Below are 22,121 nucleotides of genomic sequence, written 5' to 3' on the forward strand. Positions count from 1 at the left end.
TAGAATATAAGGTTTTCCACATTAAGTGAACAAACATTTACTTTCATTATGTTTAATGGAAACCTTTCTAAAATGGAATACAAGTTTCCCTGTCTCCCCGAAGAGACCATATGCAACTTGAGTTAACATTTTTTTGGACGTTTAAGTTCATCATATGAACCACAGGGACAGCAGCCAATGCTATAAACCAGGATACTCCTCGGAACTAATGAGGGCTTTAGGACTATTGACCCCTACCCTACTGGCCCTAGGCAACCGTGGTTTTCATTGGTTCCTTTTCTATCTCCTGTCTTATTGTCCCTTCTTGCTGTTGTTCTTCCTGTGTTTCATCAACTGCTCTCCTGTCTTACCTCGATTTTTCTGCATCGAATTGGTGAGGTCAGATGACTGTCTGTTAAGGCAGTATCTAAACTATGAATTAATAGACACGGGATAAGAGGGACTCTGCTACGCATAAAATGCATAAGGTTTAGCACATAACACAAATTCTGGCTGCCCAGAATTCTGAGCACTACTTCTCCCCCCAGATCACAGGTTTCTCTCTCCTTCTTTACAGTTTGTTGGCTATGTTCTGGATAGCGAGATTGCTGGGTAAGTAATCTCCAAATCAGTGATTTTTTTGCCTCCCACATATAGGTTCAGTCCCAGTCTGAGTCACAAATTAGGGGTTTTTAAATTGTAGATGTTTGGATTCATGGATGGGTAAAATATTAATACTGGTATTTAGTTGACTTTAGAATTTAAATAATTTCCATAGTTTATTGTGGCTCTGTCGATTTAAATTTTATTTTGCATCTGTCAATTCTCATCTCTGATGAAAAAACTTCCCCCCCGCCATGGGGAGTAGAGAACTAAATTTTGTATTTACAGATGAACCATTATTACTGGGAAGACTCCAGAGCTCTTACATGTAGACACAGTTCACTGCGAAGGTGAATCACAGAGTCAGAGGATGAAATCAAGAGTAACTTACCAACAGAAATAGGTATAATTTTTGTCCACTGATCCAGATCACTTTGAAATAGGCTTCAATTTTTTTCATCTATTTTAGTGTTTTCACCCAAACTCTTTTTTTTTTTTGGTTGAACTTTTATGGCCACTTGTATTTGAGGTCAGTTGTATAAATGCCTAGATTTGCTTGTATTGTATTGCTTGTATCAGAAAATATGTATTGCTTGTATCAGAAAATAAATCATATTTTGCATCTAAATGCAGTAGTCCACACGGGTTTTCTTAAATCCTCCTATGTCCTAAAATTGTGCTAGGCAACTGTGCTTGTCCCCAAGGAGCTTCTAGGCTCGTTAGTAAGATAAGGCCAATGAATGGGGGTGGGGGGGGAGGGAATGAAAACCACACAGAAAAGTATGTAGCTTAGAATACAGTCGTGGATACAGGCTATAAGTGCCAGAGGGATTCAGAAAGGCAGGGAGACATTGCATTCTAGAGATATCAGAGAAGGCTCTCAGAGGGGCGTAAACGTAGGGGGTCTTGAATAATGTGTGAGATTTGGTCATTCTACCTTCCAGGTGGAGAAGATAGGACCCATGGCTCCAAGCAGGGCATGGGACACCTCACGGGGTGAGACTGGCCTTCTCCCAGCTGGGGCTAGGGAAAGGCTCAGAGCTTAAGGCAAGGTCTTGAACAGGAGGATGGGAAAATAGCCAAGGAAGGCCCATGGCAGGTAGAGGAGAAGTTGGAACCAGTGCTTTAATCCTTCACCCACCTCCATCCAGACTAGACAAAGCGTGGAGGTTATTTCTTTAAACAATGCAAGTTCCTTCACTCTCGAGCCAGCACACTTGCACTGAAGTTAAACTCTGCACACTTGGAATTCAGGGCTCTACTCTGAGAAGCTTCAAAGCCCAAGGGTGGGGTGGAGAGAGGGAGGAAAACCCCAGAGCCTCCTGTGAAGACTGAGGCCTGGGTGGAGAAGCAGCTTCTAAGCTCCTTCAGCTTCAAGGAGGAAAGTGCTGCAGAAACCCCACCACTGGGGAGGGGATTTCTGGTTAAGTCAAACTCCAAATTCTGAGTTGCATTAAAGTTTGCCTTTTTGCCTAAAGTTCTTTGTTGGGGGGGGGGGGGGCGCTTACAATCCTCAGGGATAGAAAACCGTCCAGAGGAAGAAGGCCTGCTTGGGGGCTTTTCCTCCCTGGTATTAATGGAGACACCTGGAGCCAAGAGACAAGCACAGCTGAGCCCTTCTCCAAGGCGGCATTTGGGCCAAGGTGGCAGAAGGGCGCTCACCGGGGAAGGTGAGATGAGGTGGGAAGTGAGGGCCAGGGGGCCACCTAGGGAATTCTGGCTTCTCCTCTGGCTCACAGAACTCGGTCCAGCTGGAGCAGCCTCCTCCCTCCCTGGCCAGAGCTGCTCAATCCCGGCCGGCAGCGCCCACTCCCCCCGCCCCGCCCCCCAGGACTCCCAGACCCCGGCCAGGAAGAGCAGACACCGAGTTTGAGCCTGGAACTAGACAGTCCCCCACCTCGGCCGCGCGCACGGTTTAGTCTCGCCTCCCTCGGTGCTCTATGTCTCCTCGAGCCCCCTCCCCAGGATCGCACGCCGCCCTCCACACCTTCACACAGGTCTCCCTCTGTGCTGTAACACACCGGCCCCTTTCCTGGCGTTCGGCTCGGGTCAACGCCTGCTGAGGTTCCAGACGAGGCTCATTCATCGCATAGTTGGATGGGGGAGGGGCTGGGGGGCTGTCGTTCTGAACCTCCAGGTGGGAGCCCAGGGGCCAGGTGCCCCGAGAAGCTGCTAGAAGATAGGTCAGGACGACGCCCCCAAACTTGGCCCTGCTTGCCAGCCTCCAAGGTTTAGAGCTCCAGTTACTTCGTGGGCTCCCCCTGCGCCCTTCTCCTCGCCTCCCGCCCAAGGTCCCAACGCGATGCCCCCTCTCTCCCTCCCCCGCTGCTCCTTTCTACGCTTCCCCTCCTCCCTCCCAAGTCTTTTCCGTCCACGGTCTAGGGCTCGCAGCCTGCGCCTCTGCAAACACCCCCCGCCCCTCCAATCCGGGCAGAACTCCGAGGGGAGGGGCCGGAGGCCCCCCTTCCCGCCTGTGGTCGGAGAGGGCAGCGCCGCAGCCCCGGGTGGAGGGGAGTACAGGGGCCGTCTCTGCGCCCCGCCCGATCAGGCCACTCGGCACACTAGGGGTGGGGGGCGGGAAGCAGGGCTAGCGGAGAGGGGGGTCCGGCCCGGGCAGGTGCGGGCTCTGGCTGGGCCCGGGCGGGCTCCGGGGGCGGGGTCTCAGGTTACAACCCCGCGGGGGGCCGGGGGCGGCCCGCGGTTTGGGCGAGTTCTCCAGCCTCGAGTAGAGCCGGGCGCATATAACGGGCGCCGCGGCGCAGAGAAGACGCAGAGCGCTGCTGGGCTGCCGGGTCTCCTGCCTCCTCCTCCTGCTCCGAGGGGCCTCCTGCATGAGGGCGCGGTAGAGACCCGGACCTACGCCGTGCTCCTGCCGCCTCGCTGCGCTCCGCCCGGGCCCGGCTCCGCCAGGCCCCGCGGTGAGCCATGATCCGCCTCGGGGCTCCCCAGACGCTGGTGCTGCTGACGCTGCTCGTCGCCGCTGTCCTTCGGTGTCACGGCCAGGATGTCCGTAAGTTGCCCACAGCCCCTGCCTGCCACCCTTCTGTGGCCGTCCCGCCGCATCCTCTTGCCTGGCCCTCTCGCGCTCTGGAGCCTGCGGATGCGCAGAAGCTCATCGAGTGGAGCTCTGCAAGTCAGGGGCTCTGTCCGAGCGTCCTCCGTGCCGGTCGTGGTTGGAGGCATTTGCAGGTCCCTGCGTTGCAAAGGAATACTAAACAAGCAAAGCGTCGGGTCCGAGGTTTGCGCACAGATTTTAAGCGCGCTCTTTCCCACCAGCTTTGATAATTAGGCGCACACGCACACAACGTGGCTTCCCGAAGCACTCAGAGTTCAGCAAAACAGGTGGCGGCCCATCGAGCTTAGGAGAAGTAGGAGAGAAAGAGCGCGAGCAAAGGAGCGAGCGAGCGCCAAGGGGTTGACGGCCCAGTAGTGTCCAGGGGTTGGTGCCGGGGGTTTCAAAGGGAAGTTAGACAAAGGAGGTGCTCGGAAACTGGTGGGCTGAAATCCGAGGCCACAAAGAAGGGCTTCGGAGAGACACTCTGCGACCTCATCGCCTCTCGCGGGTTTCCTCCCCCTCGCGGCTGGCCCAGGAGCAAAGTGCAGCCCTCTTCGCATCTCGGCTTTCCCCTTGCCTCTGAAGGATACAGAAACTTCCCGTAGGAGAGGCCATCTGAAAGGCGATAACATTCCAACCAGCCTGTGCTTTTCAAACGCCCAGGAAAATAGCGCCCCCTCCCCGCCGTCTTCCCCCCTAACATCCCCACCCCCGCCCAGGTACTACAATGAGTTACTTTTCTAAAAGTTTCTGGAACTAACCGAGGCTCTGCCAGGTGTGTGTGTGCGCGTGCGTGCGTGTGCGTGCGTGTGTGTGTGTGTGTGTGTGTAGCAGAGGAAGGAGACACGGTTGGTCGATTGCTGTAACAATTTCAACCGAATATAGTTAGAGACGGCAGTTTTACAGTCTGGTCCAAAGGCGGTTCGAACCGTACCTTTCTATCGCCTCCTTTGGTGAAGTCTCACTGTCTGGGATTATATTTAGGACAAATGAAGCCTGGAAAGTGTATTAGGTAGAGAAGTTATTTTTTTTTCCCACGTGTTTGGGCACGTTTCCGACGGCTGGGATTCCAGCCCTGTCTTTGTATGTTACAAATTGTAAATCAATCGCAGGGGAAACTTTTTTGGCGGGGGGGGGGTGGGGTGAGAAATGGAAGTCAAAGTCCGTCTGCCGACGAGGCTGTCTGCAGTCTCGTCTGCCACTAGGCTATCTCCAGACACAGTTTAGAAGGCTGCGGACCCAGAAGGACTTACCATTCATTAGGGTGGTTGACCGGGACAGGGTCAGGACTGGGGCCCGCGGTGCAGCTGCAAGGAGCCCCGGGCAGGAGATTTTGGTCAGGCTGTCGGATGGTGCGCTAAGCTGGAGGCCCGCTCCCGGGTACTTGTTGGAATACGGTGCGTCTATAAGTGGCCCCAGCTCGGACTGACTATATATTTGTCCTAAATTTGCATGTACACACTCACAAAACTGTCTTCTTGACTGACCTCTGCCTCAGTTCGCAGTGGAATTAGCTAGGTGACTCTAAAATAACTCCCCAATTCTCCATCTGGTATTAGAGGCTCTCACTTAAGTGGCAGTGTCTCAGCGCCGCAGCCTTCCTAGGAGGTAGTGAATTCCAGTTTCTTGGGCCCAAATCTTCCAGTCGATTCTCCTCCTCCCCAGGGGGAGTGCTTTGGAGCCGCTGACTTCGCACCCTGGCGCATCCCGGCTCCGTACCCCCCTCCCCTGGGTCAGCGGACCCAAAGACGTGACGTGGGGAAAGACGCAGTCTGCGTGGACATCAGGAATGTCAGAAACCTAGAACTCTGGCACGACCCTCCTCCCCATCTTTCCACAAGTTTGAGAAACTTATTGGCTGCGGCGTCTTTGACCCACATCTGCACTTCACAGCCCTCTCCTCTGAATGTGCCCCTCGGCTCAGGGGAGAGACCTCAATCCTCCATTGTGAGGCTTGTTTGCGTTGGGAGATTGGCAGCGATGGCTTCCAGATGGGGCTGAAACGCTGCCCGTATTTATTTAAACTGGTTCCTTGCGGAGACCTGTGAATCGGGCTCTGTGTGCACTCGAGAAAAGCCGCATTCATGAGAGACGAGGTCCGGTGGGTTCCCCAGGACTCCCCGACCCCCTCTCCCACAATGCTCCCCTGTGCCCGCCCGCGGACACCTCCCGGGCTCCAGCCCTGCGCAAAGCGGCTGCGAAGCAAAACAGTTCCCCGAAAGAGGTAACTTTTTAATTGGCCTGCTACAAAGAATCACTTATGTGGCGCTGCGGTAATGAGGGGAACCCGATCAGGCGCGCCGGGATGCTATCGGCAGCCGTTTCGAACAGCAATTATGGTGGCGCTGGGCTCCTCCGTCCACACCTAGGGGATCCGGTTACGGCGCTGGCTCCTTTCTGGGGCAGTCATTTTATCCCACTTTTCACCCTCCCAGTGTCTGTGGGCGAGCCGTGTCCAGAGCCGCAGCCACAAAGAGTCACCCGACGGCTCTCACGCCCAGCGCTGCGGCCCCGCCCTTGCGCCCGCTCATCCCCGGCCACCCTTCCGAGGGAAATCTGATACGCCTTCAGGGTGCACCCCGCTCTCCCAGCACTTTACTCTCTTCCCTCATGGCCCCTCTTGGGTTTTCTTCCAGTCGCTCTCCCGCAGCTCGTTTTCTACAGCTCCACCTATATATAGCGGTGCGTGCGCCCCGGCAACAACTGTATATACCCTAGGCTCCCTCCCCCGCCCCCGCTCCCCTCCCCGTGATTATCTCGCCTAAAGGCTGGGTGGAGTGGTTCTAGTGGAAAAAAAAAAAAAAAGACAGAAAGAAAGATTTATCTTTCAGTCTCCTTAAAGAGCACGGGGCGGGCCGTTTCTCTCTCCGCCCACCTGGTTTGTGGCCCTTTCCTATTATTCAACCCCCGCAGTCGCCAGGGCTTTGGGGATTTTGATGAGAAAAACAGCACTGGGCGCTCCCCGGCACGTGGCGCGGGCTCGGCCGCGCTTGGCGCTCTCCGGAGCGCTCTTGTCAGCGCAGGCTTCGTTTGCAGGGCGAATTCCGGAAGGCAGGCCGCTTGTGGAGAGGGACTAGTGCATGCCGTTCTTGGTCTGCGTTCCTGGAGGAGGCCAGGCCTGAACTGGCTAATCTTAGCCCGGACCAGGCATTCAAAGCCCCCTCCACACACCCCCTTCCTCCAAGCTGGGCTGTTGTCTTCAGATGGAAGCAAGGTCTCTCCAGAGAGGGCTACAGCTGGAGGTCAGCACCGGCAGCGGGGGCGGGGTTCTTTGGCCCTGCTTGCCTCCCAGGGCATTTTGTTATACCCTTGGGTCCCAGGTGTATTGTTTAACTGGGCCTATGCTCCTCCCCAAATTGGTCCTAATCCTGATATGATTTAAAGAATGGAAGAAGGTCCTAATTGTCACAGCTCCTCCTCTCACACACCCCCCACCCCCATACATCACTTTGGGAGCCTGGCTCTTTGCAGAGTCTAAATTTTGTGGGTAGAATTTTCTGCACGCCTTCTAAATTTTAGCTGTCAGTTGTATTTAGCTAGATGCACGAAGACAGTAGGCATAGTCAGTCCCCCTCGCCTTCCCTGCTGGGTCAGGATTTCCACTGGTGAATAGACAGCAGAGTGCAAGGCACACAGCAAATGTTTGTTGACTCCACGGAAGAATGAATGATGTCTTAGAAAAATCATTTTCAAGTTCTCTGTGTTCGAGTGGCCCGAGCCCACCTTCTTCAGCATTTGAATTATGTCGAGTTGACCTGCAAACTCTTTCTCTCTTTCCCTTCTGACTCCTCACCCCCTCCTTCCCTTGGCTGTCTGCTTCCCCTGCCCCACCCCCGGTGCAGAGAAGGCTGGCAGCTGTGTGCAGGACGGGCAGAGGTATAACGATAAGGATGTGTGGAAGCCCGAGCCCTGCCGGATCTGTGTCTGTGACACTGGGACTGTCCTCTGCGACGACATAATCTGTGAAGACATGAAAGACTGCCTCAGCCCCGAGACTCCCTTCGGAGAGTGCTGCCCCGTCTGCTCAACTGACCTCACCACTGCCAGTGGTCGTAATTTATTTATTTCCTGTTCCACATAAATAAATTACTTGCAAGGGCAGCAAATGCCCTGCCATGGATGCCGGTCATCTCTGCGAAGCAGAGGGGCTGGTTATCCATGGGACCCCAGCAGCTGAGGCTGAAAGGAAAGGCCATTTCTCGCTTGCAGGTTGACACTGAGTGAGCCTGACACACTAGAGGGGTCCTTCCTCACCCAACACCTCCAAAAACTACGCTTCCGAGACACAGAGGACAGAGGTGATCCCACACAAGTAACCTCACTGGAGTCACCTCTGCAGATCCCTAGAGCCGCCGCGGAGATGCAGTGCTCCTTCCGGCCAAACCGCAGACTGACTCCTCCTCCAGTACCCACACCTCGGCTTCTCTGTAGAAGGCCTCAGATGTATGGTCTTCAGTGTGGAGCGAGCTCTGCTGGCCAGCGCGCAGACAGAGAGGGCAGGGCCCCCTTCTTGAAATACGGGCCACTCGTGGCCGTTTCCATTTGGTTTTGCCTCTGTTGGCGTTGACTGCCAGTTAAGAAGCAAGTTCCTAGGAGAAGGGCGGAGATGGGGCTGGGACAGAGCCCCGTGTGCCTGCACCCTGGTGGGTTGTTAACTCCCAGGGGGAGCCAGGGCTGGTGGGTGTGCAGGTGACCCCTCCTCAGCTCTGGAACACATGCCCTATCTCCCTGTAGGGTGGCTGGGGACACACATGTAGGCCTCTTGGGTGGCCCTCACTTTTCCCTTCCCGCTCAAGTAGAGAAGACAATTGAAAGGGAAGCGAGCAGTTGCCTTTCCTTAACACTTCACCCACCCTGGAAAGCTGCTTGGGGAAGCTGCTTTGATGGTCCAGATTCCCAGATCATTTCTGAGGGGACCTGTGTGAGTGAAGCGTTGATCACCTTTACGACTTCGCTGCTGCAAAGGGGGAAGGGGTTATTGACTCGGGGTGGCACTGGCTCCAATGCCCTCTGTAACTCCTGTGCTCTGCTGTTTTTTTGTGCTTGCTTCACGGAGATCCAGCTTGAATGTAAGACCTTTCCAACTACCTAACTCTTCTTCTGGGGTGCAGGAGGTTGGTGGGGGGGTGGGGTGGCGCTTGGGCTACGGAGGGGCTTCTTACCCTGTGAGGAAGAGAAGAGACTGAACCTCCCAGTTTCGGGCGCTTGCTTTCTTGGCGGCTGATTAGATCTTGAATTCTTCCTTTTCTCTTTGTACCACCCCTGCTCCGTGCTTGTGCATGCTGACTGCCTTTTGAATAACAAAGTCTGCATCATCTCCATTCCTCACGGGACCTCAGCAACTGCAGGACCCCAGTGACCCTAACACCCCAACAGAGGGGTTCAGTGGAGTGACAGGAAGCTGCCTCCTTCCCTGGTTGTGTCCCTTTCTTTGTTTGATCCGTTCAAGAGTGTCTAAGTGACAAGAAGTTGTACGTAACCATCTCATGAATCTTACATTTTCCTTCTCTATTTTTTCCATTTGCAGGGCAACCAGGACCAAAGGTGAGGATTTTTGCTGTTTTTTGCGCTTTCCTTTGCCTTTACAGTTCCTTCTTTAGAAGCAGTGCTATGCTTATTCAGCCTGCGGTCTTTAGACATCAACAGGGATCTGTTTCAGAGGGCATCTCGATGCAAGGGCTCCTGGGCAAGGTTGTGTGCTTGGGGCTTGGTGGGCTTGCTTGGCTCAATCCTGACAGTGTTTCGTGTTTCAGGGACAGAAAGGAGAACCTGGAGACATCAAGGATGTAAGTACGGTTTATACTCCCACGTTGCATCTGCTGCTCTAACTGGGTCATGTCCTTGAGGTTCCCTCTAACTTGCCATCCTGTGGGTCTCTCTGTCACAGATTGTAGGACCCAAAGGACCTCCTGGGCCTCAGGTAAGAAAGGGAGAAACCCCTTCCTCCGTGTCTTCCTTGAGTTACTGAACTGCAGGCCCCTGGTCTGGCTGTCATCTCAATATTTTCTTCACTTTCAGGGACCTGCAGGTGAACAAGGACCCAGAGGTGATCGTGGTGACAAAGGTGAAAAAGTGAGTAGAGAAACAATGCTGTCTGACCCTTGTGGGCTGCCAAGGTTCTCTAATCTCCCCCTCCCCAAATGACTGACTACCTACCTCCTCAAGGGCAGCCTGTAGACAGATGGTTCTTGCATAAACACTGCTTCTCATTGGGGCCTTTTTCTCTTTCTGCCAAGGGTGCTCCTGGACCTCGTGGCAGAGATGGAGAGCCTGGGACCCCTGGAAACCCTGGCCCCCCTGGCCCTCCTGGCCCCCCTGGCCCCCCTGGTCTTGGTGGAGTAAGTATCCTTATGTCCCCTTCCTTCAGGCTGTCCCTCCAGAAGCGTGGCTTCTAAATCGCTAGTCACACTCACCTGGCTGGCTCCTAGGGCTGCCAGCAGTGTGTACACAGCCTGTCCATGGGCTTCTCCCCCAGGCCTATAATTTAGTGGAATCACATAGTAGGCGTGAGACTGTGACGCTAAGGGATGACTTTTTTCACTCACTGGGTTTCTGCAAAGCAAGTCTTCAGTTACCTGGCTTCCTGGCGTCTGTACTGTGTGGCTGATTCTTGGGAGTGGGTGTGGGGCTTGGGGGAGAGGATGACTGGGCACTTGTAGTTCCCTGGAAGAAGAGTGACTGCTGTCCTTGGAAGACATTGAATCTTCATCTTTGCCAAGTACATTCCAAGCGATCATTTATTCTCATGAAAGAGCCCCACTGAGCGAAGGTGTGTGGCTAAAGTCATTTTTGGAATCAAACCAATCAGCAAATTATATTATTGCCCAGTTTTTGCAGGTTTGCCATTTTGATGTTTGCTATGATTTAAATTTTTAAACTTGAATGGCTCATAGATGCCTACTACATCCCCTATTAAAATATTTCAAGACTGTTCATTTTAGTCTTTTGCTGGGCATTAAAGTCTTGGAAAAGAAAAACAGAAACTTTCAAAGTGATATTTTTAGTTATATTTCTCAATTTATGTTAAATAACGTATTTAATATTTTAGAATTTTTTTAAAAAACTTATGAAATGAAATGCAAGTAATGGATACTCTTCCAAATAACACTTCATCTCCCAGGGAAATGACTATGCCACTGTCATCTAATAACCCATTTCCAAAACAATTTTTCAGGAATCATTAGTAATTCAGATCAATGCTAGGTTAGTCTCCAACAATTAGAATTTATCTAAATAGAGTATTTTCTATCCAGATATAGCTTACCTAGCCAAGTAGGGAAAGCACAGGGCCTCCCAAGCTTTTAATGTTGTTGGGTTTATATTTGCAGAACTTTGCTGCTCAGATGGCTGGAGGATTTGATGAGAAGGCTGGTGGCGCCCAGATGGGAGTAATGCAGGGACCAATGGTAAGAAAAAAACACCAGTTCTTTGCAGCCAAAATGGCAGGAGGTGGCCCTTATTAGAGCCAGGGACTCTGACAACCTCACTTTACAGGTAATTGCTTAGAGCAGCTCTTCCCCAACAGTTACGTAACCTCCCATTTAGCTAGCCCAAAGCATTTGGGTTTTAACGGCGATGGATGCCAGTTTTAATGATGCGCTGGAGTGACTAAGAAGAATGAGGATGGAGAGAGGCATATAGGCTGATCTGTCAGAAGGCCAGTTGCTATTGCTTTTGGAATGAGAACTGAAGAATGCAGACAGCAGCCACTGTTCTCCGGCATCCACAAGACTTCCAGCAGGAACTCTCAGCCCTGCAGCTCCCGCTTGGCACAGGCTAAATGAAACTCAGACTTTAGTAAACATGGCTGCCGTCCAGGGGAAAGCAAGGCCAGCTTCTCTGTCCAAATGGTACCTATAAATAAAAATAGATTGTTGCGAGGGGAGTGGGAAACAAGAGGGGGCGGCCACTGCAGGCCCCCTGCTCACAGAGTAACTCCTTGTCCTTTGTCTGGGCTGTTGGCTGGGAGGAGGTGGCACCCTGGAGGCTGTGGGTGAAGCATTTCCAGTAAAGCTCCTCATTTTCTGTTCCAATGCAGGGCCCCATGGGACCTCGGGGACCTCCAGGCCCTGCTGGTGCTCCCGTAAGTACTGGGCCTTTCCTTTTGGAAGGTGGAGACACAGACGCTTTCAAGCTCTCTGATGTCAGTTTGCGGGGGGCCAACCTGGTGTCCTCACCTTACTTTTTAGGGACCTCAAGGATTTCAAGGCAACCCTGGTGAACCTGGGGAACCCGGCGTTGCTGTGAGTACCTCCGTGGGCCCTGCCCTCCTTGGGGGGAGCTTCCAGTGATGTGCCACTCCGACCCCGATCCTGTCGCCTCCCGGGCTCTGCCCAGCACTTTCCACAGTGGAGGGCTCAAAGGAAACCCAGATGTCCCCTCTTAGCTCTGGGGGAACAGAGAGCCAGATGTGGCAAGAACCACCCAGGACTCTGTCATCTCAGTCCTTTTTCTGGGTCACCCCTGGCCTGTGCTGTCCACTGCCTCCCACTATGATCTGCTCTCTCTCAGCACAAAGTGGGTTCTTCCATCTTTTTTTTAATTGGAGTGTGGTTGAGTATTTTGGCCAAGCCGCACGGCCTGCCCACATGCAGGATCTTAGTCCCCTGACCAGGGAGCAAAGCCGCAACCCCTGCATTGGAAGCACGGAGTCTGAACCACTGGACTGCCAGGGAAGTCCCAGGGTTCTTCCATCATTTTTTCCTCATAGAGGAACTAGCTTCCAAAAGCTACAATCCCCAAATTTTGTCCGATTAGGTGTCTTCCCCCTCCAACCATCTCTTAAACGCTCCTATTTCGTTCGTAGGGTCCCATGGGTCCCCGTGGCCCTTCTGGCCCCCCTGGAAAACCTGGTGACGACGTGAGTATACCTGAGGAGTCAAACAAGTGGCCGCCTCACTTGAAAGGGCCCAGAGAGGGGGTGCTACGCAGTGATACAGAGGCACCCTCGGCTTGACCCAAGGGGGAGGCAACCTGAGTGGCAGAGCTGGTCTGTTGGAGACTCGGACTCCGCCTACTGTCCACATTTCCACTGGCAACTTAGCTTGCAATTGCCTTGGGGACTTCTTTGGACCCACTGGGAAGGGAACTAATTAAAACATCATCAACTCCTGGAAGGGAAATTGAGAAGTGAGAGAAGGGAGAGGGAAAACACAAGGGGAAAGATGTAAGGAAGGAAAAACAAAGAAAGAAACACTCAACAGCCCAACATTATCTTAATTGTAAATGAGTTAGGAAAAGCTCAGCCTGAGTCAGGATGTCTGCAAGGGATGCAAACAAAGGGAAGAGACAAGAGTTGGCACTCGTGAATCCCATTAGGCAGTGAAAGTCTCTGAGGTTAGGGGGCCCTAGGCCAGTCAGCAGTGCCTATGAGAGGAGGCAGGGAGCCCACCAGGGGAGGCTGGAGGCCGTGGGGTTGGGGACGGAAGAGCTTGCCCAGGGCACAGGCAGCTGTGTGAGACAAGACACCGTGAGCCAGGGAAGGCATTCGGGGAAGTCTGGGACCTGAAGGAGGAGGGTGGAGATGAGGAAGCAGGTGGGCAAAGGCATGGCGGGCTGGGAGGAGAGACGGTGCTCCGAAGTGCGCCAGCTGTGCTAACGTGTCTTCTGAGGAAGCTGAGGTTCATCTCTCTCCCTTCAGGGTGAAGCTGGAAAGGCTGGAAAACCTGGCGAGAGAGGCCTTCCTGGTCCTCAGGTAAAGCCCCACCTTCCCCAGCCTCCAACATCATTCCCAGAGTCTCCCTCCTTGCAGCCAAGGCAGTGGCCGCCCGCCCAGCTCATCCAGTTCCGTTAGCTCACTCCTAAAGTTCCAGCAGTCTCCACGTACATCACACCTTCACGCTGATGACCGTGTCTCTGATCCTAGCATGGGCCCTGGGGGGCTGGCTGTTGTTCATACCCACTTTGCATAAGATGGGGTGAGGCACAGTGAAGGGGATTCTGGGATTGACTGAAAGATGGTCTCAGTACTGGGCTTCCACTGCTCCCTGGCTCCGAGGGCTCTGTAGCAGCCCAGGGCGGTCTTGACCCGGTTCTGCTCGGTGCCCTGAGAATCTCTTCTTTGGATTGCAGGGTGCTCGCGGCTTCCCAGGAACCCCAGGCCTTCCTGGTGTCAAAGGTCACAGAGTAAGTATCGTGGATTGAGGGTGTTGGAAGGAAGGGATTGACCAAGGGAGAAAAAAGCTTTTGAGGACATGAATCTTCCTATTTGGCTTCCCCAGAAGTGCGATTGAATATCTTCTCTCGTCCCATAGGGTTACCCAGGTCTAGATGGTGCCAAGGGAGAAGCTGGTGCTCCAGGTGTGAAGGTAAGGACCAAGAAGCACACGAGGACAGGGGACAGACAATGGGGAGATGCTACTGACCTCAGTGGAGTTAGGACATCTGAACAGCTTGGGTTAGGACAGCCAGTCCTACGTCCTAATGTACGAACGGCAGTTCTGGAAAGCTCTGGGAATTGTCCCTCACAGAACTAAAGTTTGGGGGTGTCAGTGCTAGCTGAGATGACCAGAGCTTTCAGCTTCTTCCATGGGAGTTGTGTGGGGGGCTAGCACTGGGGTCCCAGTCACTGACCCTCTGCCTCTTTTTTCCAGGGTGAGAGTGGTTCCCCAGGAGAGAACGGTTCTCCGGGCCCAATGGTGAGTATATGAGCATTCCCCCCCCCCGGGAGGGCCTCTCTAGACACTCTTCAGGTACCTTCTAAAGCCTGGCAGGTGGCTTCACCGTAAACGCCATGGCTCCCTTTATGCAAAGTAGATACTCAGTTTTGTAGACTGATCTGATTATGAGCAAAAGGCAAAATGTATCAAGTAGTTGATTTGGTCAAGGTTTCACCAACATTTCCTTGAAGTAGCCCTGTTAGCACACTTGAGGCGTGCCTTCAATTTTTACAAATTTCGTTTATTTTCAACATTTTGGGGAGCTCATCTATTGCCAGAAGCAAGATGTGCCTCGAACAGGGCCCCCAGTAGGTAACCACAGGCGCACCTGTGCGCTCTGCCGTGGCAGAAGAACCTTTGGTGTGATAGGAGCGTCCTGAATCAGGAAGGTGAGGTCAGGGGCATCCACACCTTTGCCTCCTGGGCACTGCACGCTCCCTCCCCTCAGGTGTCCAGGAAGGGCCTGCAGGTTAAGTGATGGTGTCCTTGAGTCAACTCATGCTTGTGCTGTCCTGGTGTGTGTTCCAGGGTCCCCGTGGCCTGCCTGGTGAGAGAGGACGGACTGGCCCTGCTGGCTCTGCGGTGAGTAATTGATGAGACCGAGAGCCACCATTTTGTCCAGCACTGTCAAGTTGACGAGGCACTTGCATTTGGGGTTATTCTGCCTGACCCTCAAAACAAGCCTGCGGGGTGTAGAGAGTATCATCCTCCCGTGAGGATTCACTCTAGTGTACCCGTCACAAATTCCCAGGCGGGGTCTGCAGTCGGGGGACTGGGCGTGGGCCATGGGAGGGCTGGGTGGTAAGGGCAGGAGTATCCTTAACCAGCCTCGATTATTCAGGTAATCCCCTCAACAGCCCCACCTGCTCCCCATCAACCCCGTTCGAATTTATGGACAGACTTCAGTTGGCTAGAGTACTGTGCTCCTCTTTGTTCTTTCTGGTTGCTCAGATGCTGCCCTAGAAAAGTATTAACAGTCCAGGGTCAGCTCACATACTTATCGTTGGTGCACGGCTGGTGACACTATGATATACCAGTGGCCACCACTTCACGGGCACTCCCTCTGTTTAATACCTGAGATGCTTAGTCTCATCCAATCTTCCCTCAAATCCTGTGAGGTAGATTCTATTGTCCTCCCCATTTTAGAGAAGAAACTGAGGCACCGAACGGTTAAATAGCTTAAGACAAACTATACTTTGCAGCCTCGGACTCTGGTGGCCTCTTGTTCGTGGGGGAAGTTAAGAGCACGGGGATTTGCCATGGTGGAGGGTGCAGGTGTTTAGCTCTGATCCCTTAGCAATCGAGAGCCCTTGTGGGCGCCTGGTCAGGCGAGTGATGCGATGAAAGCTGTGTTTAAGAAAGATTATGCTCTCTTGTTGATTTCACACCCAGCCACCCAAGCCCTGAGGCCCCTCCTCACCGGTCCTTGCAGGACCGGCCAAAGTAAATCAGCTTCACTGGGTTTTACTGCTTTCCAGATAATGTATCTGTTTTGGCAGAAATTTCCCTCAAAAGCAGGTCAGTGAAATACCAAGCAGCCTCGACCCCCATTTGTCAGCCAGAGCTGTTGAAGTGGCTTGTCTCCGGGTCGCTTTGTGTGAGGGGATTAGAGAGCGCTGGACCTGCCGAGAAACACTGCGATTTCGGCAGGTTGTCAAGACCTGGCTTGTGGGGGCCATGGTGGCCACACTCCGTGAGGGGCACAGATGAGCTGCATCCCCGTTTTCCCTCCTTCCCGGGCACAGAAGACCCTGCTTCTCGCTCCTTCTCGCTGATTCCTGTCCCCGTGGTAGTCAGGCTGGCAGGGTGTGCACGGGACTAGGCACAGAAGATGGACAATGTCACGTAGTTCCAAGCGCAGGTCGGGGTTCAAGGCCTGGCCAGGGACTGGGCTGGGTTGGCCTCTGCCTGCTGTGGTCACGTGCCCCCCACCTTGGGCCAGACGGCGCCCACTCCCCAGCCTTGCTGCAGGAGGAGCCCTGGATGCCCGCCCAGCTCTGGCCTCCCGGGCGGCACTGCAGCTCCCCCTCACTCATGGCCAGCCCAGGCCTCTCCTCTGGCTGACCCCTGGAGGGTGGGTGCTTCTCGAAGCGGCCAGGCTAGTCCAGAAGGGGCTCTGGCCAGTGCTGAGGCTTTATGTTCCCCGTGACACTTTCTTTGGTTAAGTCTTCTCTTCCCTGTTTAATGCCAGTGGGGAGAGTCTCAGGAGAAATGGACCATGGCCAGGAGGAAGAGTTGAGTCTTCTTTAAAACAGGAGCTCCCCCTAAAGCATCCTTCTTCAGCTTCCAAGGAGAGGCAGAGGCAGGCAGACAGGGCTCAGCCGAGGTCCTCCAAGGACCAGGTGCCAGGCCCAGCTCCACCTAGCCTAACGGTCCCCTGGGCCTTGAGGGGCCTTGAGAGAGGCACTAGGGGTGCTCACCACAAACCCAGGAGAAAACCCTCAAAGGGCAAGGCCTGTAGAGGAAATGCCGGCAGCCTTGCCTTCCTGTGAAGGAAGTCTTGGGGCAGATGTGGTCCTCGGGCTCTGCCTGGTGTCCTGTCCCCATCACAGAGCTTCTTCCTGGGCTGCTGGCAGATGTCCTGCAGCTTCTCTGTTTTCCATAGAAGCAGGTGGTTTTCTGGGTTGGAGGATGGTGGGGCACAGATCCTGGAGTTAACCAAGCCTTAACCAGGGAGGTTACCCGAGTCCGGACGGTGCTTCCTGCTGTGACAGGCAGGAGGCACTCAGTCAGGGTTGATGCTTGGCCGTTTTGCTCTCCTTTGGCCCAGTTCACGGAATCTTTAAACGAAAACTCAGCCTTGAAGTTGGGGATACTTGGGGTCTAAACGGAAGTTTAAGAAATGATGAAACAGGGATTCCCTGGTGGCGCAGTGGCTGAGAGTCCGCCTGCCGATGCTAGGGGACACGGGTTCGTGCCCCGGTCCGGGAAGATCCCACATGCCGCGGAGCGGCTGGGCCTGTGAGCCATGGCCGCTGAGCCTGCGCGTCCGGAGCCTGTGCTCTGCAGCGGGAGAGGCCACAGCAGTGAGAGGCCCACGTACCGCAAAAAAAAAAAAAAAAAAAAAGAAATGATGAAATAGCTGGAGAATTAATTACCCAGGCTTTGTTAAGCTGAGAATAAGCCCGCTGCCCTCCTGGTTCTCCCAGCCGCCCTGGAGGACCTGCCAGCCTCGTGCTCAGCCCTGGGGTACCATGGGGGTGGGCTGAGGCAGGGAGGGACTGGACGTGCGCGCGCCTCTGACGGTGGCTGCTTCCTTCTCGCTCGCAGGGTGCTCGGGGCAACGATGGCCAACCCGGCCCCGCAGGGCCTCCGGTAAGTTCACTTCGGCCCAGGCAGGTCTGCCTGCGTCCCAGTCAGCAGCCCAGTGAAGTTGCAGTGTTTACTCGGTACGCAGGCCATGCTCTGGCTTCTACTGGAAAGGAGGAGAAATAATTTTTCATTACTGCAAGAGCACGTTGAAGAAGCTTTGAAGCAGCGGGTCATTTTTCTCAGCCACCCTTTTGGTAGTTTTCTTGAGGAGGGATAGAGAGGGAGGTGAAAGAATCGCCCGCTTCTCACCATGTATTTAGTCAGAAACCTGCTTTGCCTTGTGAAGCCAGGCTTGGGGACACTGGCAGTGGGGACAGTTTTCACCCAGGGACTTTCGGCCACAGGGATGTAGGGCAATATTGGTACAAAGGTGGGACGGCATGTGAGGCGTGGGGGGCGGGGTCTCACTCTGGAGGCTGGAGAGAGTCTGCCGCGAATCAGCATTCACCTCTCCATCCACTTGCTTCCTCCAGGGTCCCGTGGGTCCTGCTGGCGGTCCTGGCTTCCCCGGTGCTCCTGGTGCCAAGGTGCGTGTCCTGCCCGTTGTGTCAGGAAGCCCGCTTTCCCCGTAACCCTTGCTGACTGCCCCCTGGATGACCCCCTTCCCTGTGGAGGCGTGTCCCCCACCCCCTCCCCACCTCCACTCTCCACGGAAAACGAGGAAAAAGCCAGGCACTTGGCAGAGTCACCAGCTGGAAGGGAAAGTAAGATGGAATGATAAAAAGCTGGAGATACAGTTACAGCTTCAGAGTGGGGCAAGGCAGAAAAAGGTGGGGAGACACCTGAGACCTGGGAGGGAGCAGAAGACCAGGAACCAAAGGGAAGAAGGCAAAGCTCAGCCGACTTAGACCCGGAAGAGAGTCGGAGGGAAATGGGCTCAGAGATGGTTCCACGCTCTCGCCGCTGCTTCATTTGGGGGCCTTGGCTCTCCCAAGCCGTGTTAATAGAGTTCTTCCAAGGATTAACAGAGGCCAGTGGGAGGCCAGCCAGTTCAGGGAAAGGCCCCTGTGGCCCAGGAGGGATTCCAATGCGCGTGTGTCCCTGGGAATTCTCTCCTGGTGCCCGCCAGGAGATGAATAAGGAGCCTCCATGCGGTCACTGGCATCAGGTTGCTTTTTCCCTCCTGGGGGTTTCCATGGCAACCAGACAGTGTCTGAGGCCCCAGGAGCCGGGTGAAGGAGACCCATTGTGAAGAGGGACAGCGGAAGGTGAGGGGGCCTGACCTTTAGAAAATAATAATTACAGAAGTAAAGCAAGAATGTTCTGAGAAGAAACCTGAGGAGGCTCTGCCCTCCCTCCAGGTCATCCGTCCTCCCCAGGGACTCCGCTGTCCAGAGAGCCTAGATCGCAGCCAGTTGTAACTTTCAGGAAAAAATGAAAGTAAAAGCAGAGGCCGTTTTGGGAAAAGTAGTGTTGGGGTGCTGGACCCAGCTTGCTTCTGGCTCCCTTCAAACAGGCTTGGCCCAGAGCCTGGGTCACACATCAGCCAGATACAAGCCAAGTGGTGCCCCGAGCTGAGCTGTTTGAGAGCCTCAGTAAAAGAGAAAATAGGTAGGGAAGGGGAGGTAGAGGTGCCTGCCCGTCTCAGCCATCTGTCCATCATCCCCACGACACTGGGCTGGCAGGGTCCCCCAGCTTGGGCTTTTCTGAACAGTGCTGATGGAACGAGCACGATGCCCAGGCTGTGGCATGAAACTGTGTGCTTGCTATTGGTGGTCACCGTATAGGGCGCAGATGGAGAGTAGAGTGGGTGGGGTAGGAAGTCATCAAGGCAGCGAGCTCAGCCCCGCGGCCCACGTGGGAACCCGGGTGCTCCGGAGCAGGGCTCAGCTTTTTGGTGCGTGTGTACAGCTTGCCCTGAACTGTTGCCGGCCCACGAGGTCTCTGTCCCCCTGACTTGCCCTCACTCCATCCCTCCCTATCTCTTCCCAGGGTGAAGCTGGCCCCACCGGTGCTCGAGGTCCTGAAGGTGCGCAAGGTCCTCGTGGTGAAGCTGGTACTCCTGGGTCCCCCGGGCCGGCTGGTGCCTCTGTAAGTGTAGCTTCTCTTTCGCCTGAAGGGTCTGGGGTCTGAGGCCTTGGCACACTTGACTCTGTGCTTAGCTATGAGGGAAGTGGCATCTCAATCATGAAACCTTCATTCTGGCTGAATGCCTGCCACCCCCCGCCCATCTCTAGAGACATGTCTCCCTCCATCGCCCATCCTCCCCCTGAAATGTCCAGCAGGGCCATGCCTGGAATGGACAGCTGCTGCTGCAGCCCCTGGACCTGGGGCCTGGAGGGCTAGAGATGGCTGGGGTTTATTCTTCGCTGCTTATTTTATAATGACAGTCTCCTTTTTCAGGGTAACCCTGGATCTGATGGAATTCCTGGAGCTAAAGGATCTGCTGTGAGTGCTGCCCTTGGACTTGGCACCTCCCCGTGGGGTCAGTCCCTCCTTGCCCCCCCACCTCCTGATGCCTCTCTCTCTGCTCATGCTGATAGGGTGCCCCCGGCATTGCTGGTGCTCCCGGCTTCCCTGGGCCCCGTGGTCCACCCGGCCCTCAAGGTGCAACTGGTCCTCTGGGCCCGAAAGGTCAAACGGTAAGATCCAGGATGAAGCCAAGGGCCCCAGAGTCAAAACCGCCATCCCTCCTTCCTGCGCTCACACCATGTCCTTTGGTGGGGCGCCTTTAAGGGTTTCAGGAGGTAGGGACAGGGCCGTGGAGAGAACCGAGTGTGAGAACCTGCCTTTCTCCTTTGTTAAGGGTGAGCCTGGTATTGCCGGCTTCAAAGGCGAACAAGGCCCCAAGGGAGAACCGGTGAGTATCTGGCCACCACGCCTGGCCCACTGCCCACCTCTGCAGGAGCTCTGTCCCCTAATCCGGGTCGTCTCAGGCCATGTCAGAGACGAGATATGACAAGGTTGAGAAGCTGTTGCAGCTTCAGCTCCCATCAGTTGGCCTGACCAGCTTGACCAGTTTGAACTTTATACTCTCTCTCTTCCCCCTGGGGCACTTCTGCTCTCGCCCACCCCCCGACGCTGATCCTTTGTGGCCTCACTTCCCCAGGTCCCCCAGCCCTGAAACAATAGTCACAGCCACTTCCTCCACACACCAGGCCGGTGCTCGCCCCAGGGCCTGGCGAAGACTCACCCTATTTCTCTTTTGTGCTGGTTCTCAGGGCCCTACTGGTCCCCAAGGAGCCCCCGGTCCTGCTGGTGAAGAAGGCAAGAGAGGGGCCCGTGGAGAGCCTGGTGGTGCTGGGCCCGCTGGTCCCCCTGGAGAAAGAGTAAGTGGGCCAGGAGTCGCCACGCTCATTGGGGTGTGACCTGGAGATGCAAGTCCGGTCCCTGTGGCTCTGGGTCTTTGCGGAGTCTGTGGCCTCCTAGACGTCCTACTTCTCTTTTCTCCACCCACCACCATGGGGATAGGAAACCTTCTCCTTCTTTGTATCTCTCCACCCCCACCTCCCCGGGATGGCATGAAATAGTTGTAGCTCCTTCCCAGAAAGGTGGGGACAGGCCCGAGAAGTTAATCGCTCAGAATCTTGCAGGTCGTAGCTACTGCACCACAGAAATTATGGTTGGCGGGTTCGTAGGATGGACCCCCTGGGGTCCGGCGAGGCTCTCTGCAGCCGCGGTTGGGTCAGGGGCCACCCTAACTCAGTCTCTCCTCTCCACTTCTCCCTAGGGTGCTCCTGGCAACCGTGGGTTCCCAGGTCAGGATGGTCTGGCAGGTCCCAAGGTGAGTCGGGGCACAGGGGCTGGGGCCCCCACATCACTGGTCAAATGGCTTTCTGCTGACCCCCTGCCTCCTCTTGTGTAGGGAGCCCCTGGAGAGCGAGGGCCCAGTGGTCTTGCTGGTCCCAAGGGAGCCAATGGTGACCCTGGTCGTCCTGGAGAGCCTGGCCTCCCTGGAGCCCGGGTAAGTAGCAGAGCTGCTTTTGTCCTCGGCTTCTGACTTTGAGCAGACCCCTCATGCCCTGCCCCACCTGGTCCCTCCGCCCCTGTACTGCCGGGTTTGGGCGGTCCTGAGGCTGCCCTGACACCCATCCTCTTCTCTCTCCTACACAAAGGGTCTCACTGGTCGCCCTGGTGATGCTGGTCCTCAAGGCAAAGTTGGTCCTTCTGTAAGTCCATCATCTGGGGTCGTTGGGAGGGGTTGGGGAAATCCTTGGGGAGGCAGATGGGAAAAGAGACAGGAGTTGGGTAGGGGCAGCCCGTGAATTTTGAGAATTGGGGTGGGGGACAGACGGTAGGTACTAGGGCCAGGTGTGGCCTGTGCAGTGGCTGTTGAGTTCTGGAAATGCCACCCCCTCGTGCATTTGGGCCTCTTCTGTTGGAGGAAGACAAAGCATGATGTGCAGTTTCAGGGACAAAACTTATAAGCGAAGGAGGTGCCTTGCCGCCGATGGGGCCTGTGTGGGCTGCTGTTTGCGAACTCGGTCAATCCCACGTGCTGTCTGGCTGGCCAGTGCCCAGCCCTGAGCCTGCTACGTAGTAGCACTTAGTAGATACTGGATGGACAAATGTGG

At 54.9% G+C, this 22,121-nt stretch overlaps 1 protein-coding gene across 1 annotated transcript in view; it reads left to right on the forward strand.

The window, feature by feature from the left end:
* The first annotated feature begins 3,507 nt into the window (after positions 1 to 3,507).
* COL2A1 (collagen type II alpha 1 chain) overlaps positions 3,508 to 22,121 on the forward strand; it is a 30,660-nt gene continuing 12,046 nt past the window's right edge. The window contains exons 1-26 of the mRNA XM_065887895.1: positions 3,508 to 3,592; positions 7,480 to 7,686; positions 9,165 to 9,181; positions 9,391 to 9,423; positions 9,525 to 9,557; positions 9,656 to 9,709; positions 9,874 to 9,975; positions 10,966 to 11,043; positions 11,676 to 11,720; positions 11,827 to 11,880; positions 12,444 to 12,497; positions 13,278 to 13,331; positions 13,709 to 13,762; positions 13,891 to 13,944; positions 14,230 to 14,274; positions 14,824 to 14,877; positions 17,566 to 17,610; positions 18,081 to 18,134; positions 19,540 to 19,638; positions 19,951 to 19,995; positions 20,091 to 20,189; positions 20,354 to 20,407; positions 20,769 to 20,876; positions 21,278 to 21,331; positions 21,413 to 21,511; positions 21,663 to 21,716. Coding sequence (XP_065743967.1) covers positions 3,508 to 3,592; positions 7,480 to 7,686; positions 9,165 to 9,181; positions 9,391 to 9,423; positions 9,525 to 9,557; positions 9,656 to 9,709; positions 9,874 to 9,975; positions 10,966 to 11,043; positions 11,676 to 11,720; positions 11,827 to 11,880; positions 12,444 to 12,497; positions 13,278 to 13,331; positions 13,709 to 13,762; positions 13,891 to 13,944; positions 14,230 to 14,274; positions 14,824 to 14,877; positions 17,566 to 17,610; positions 18,081 to 18,134; positions 19,540 to 19,638; positions 19,951 to 19,995; positions 20,091 to 20,189; positions 20,354 to 20,407; positions 20,769 to 20,876; positions 21,278 to 21,331; positions 21,413 to 21,511; positions 21,663 to 21,716 — 1,734 coding nt within the window. The remainder of the gene's footprint in view (positions 3,593 to 7,479; positions 7,687 to 9,164; positions 9,182 to 9,390; positions 9,424 to 9,524; positions 9,558 to 9,655; positions 9,710 to 9,873; positions 9,976 to 10,965; positions 11,044 to 11,675; positions 11,721 to 11,826; positions 11,881 to 12,443; positions 12,498 to 13,277; positions 13,332 to 13,708; positions 13,763 to 13,890; positions 13,945 to 14,229; positions 14,275 to 14,823; positions 14,878 to 17,565; positions 17,611 to 18,080; positions 18,135 to 19,539; positions 19,639 to 19,950; positions 19,996 to 20,090; positions 20,190 to 20,353; positions 20,408 to 20,768; positions 20,877 to 21,277; positions 21,332 to 21,412; positions 21,512 to 21,662; positions 21,717 to 22,121) is intronic.

Source organism: Phocoena phocoena, chromosome 11, assembly GCF_963924675.1.
Source record: "Phocoena phocoena chromosome 11, mPhoPho1.1, whole genome shotgun sequence".
Taxonomy (NCBI): Eukaryota; Metazoa; Chordata; class Mammalia; order Artiodactyla; family Phocoenidae; genus Phocoena; species Phocoena phocoena.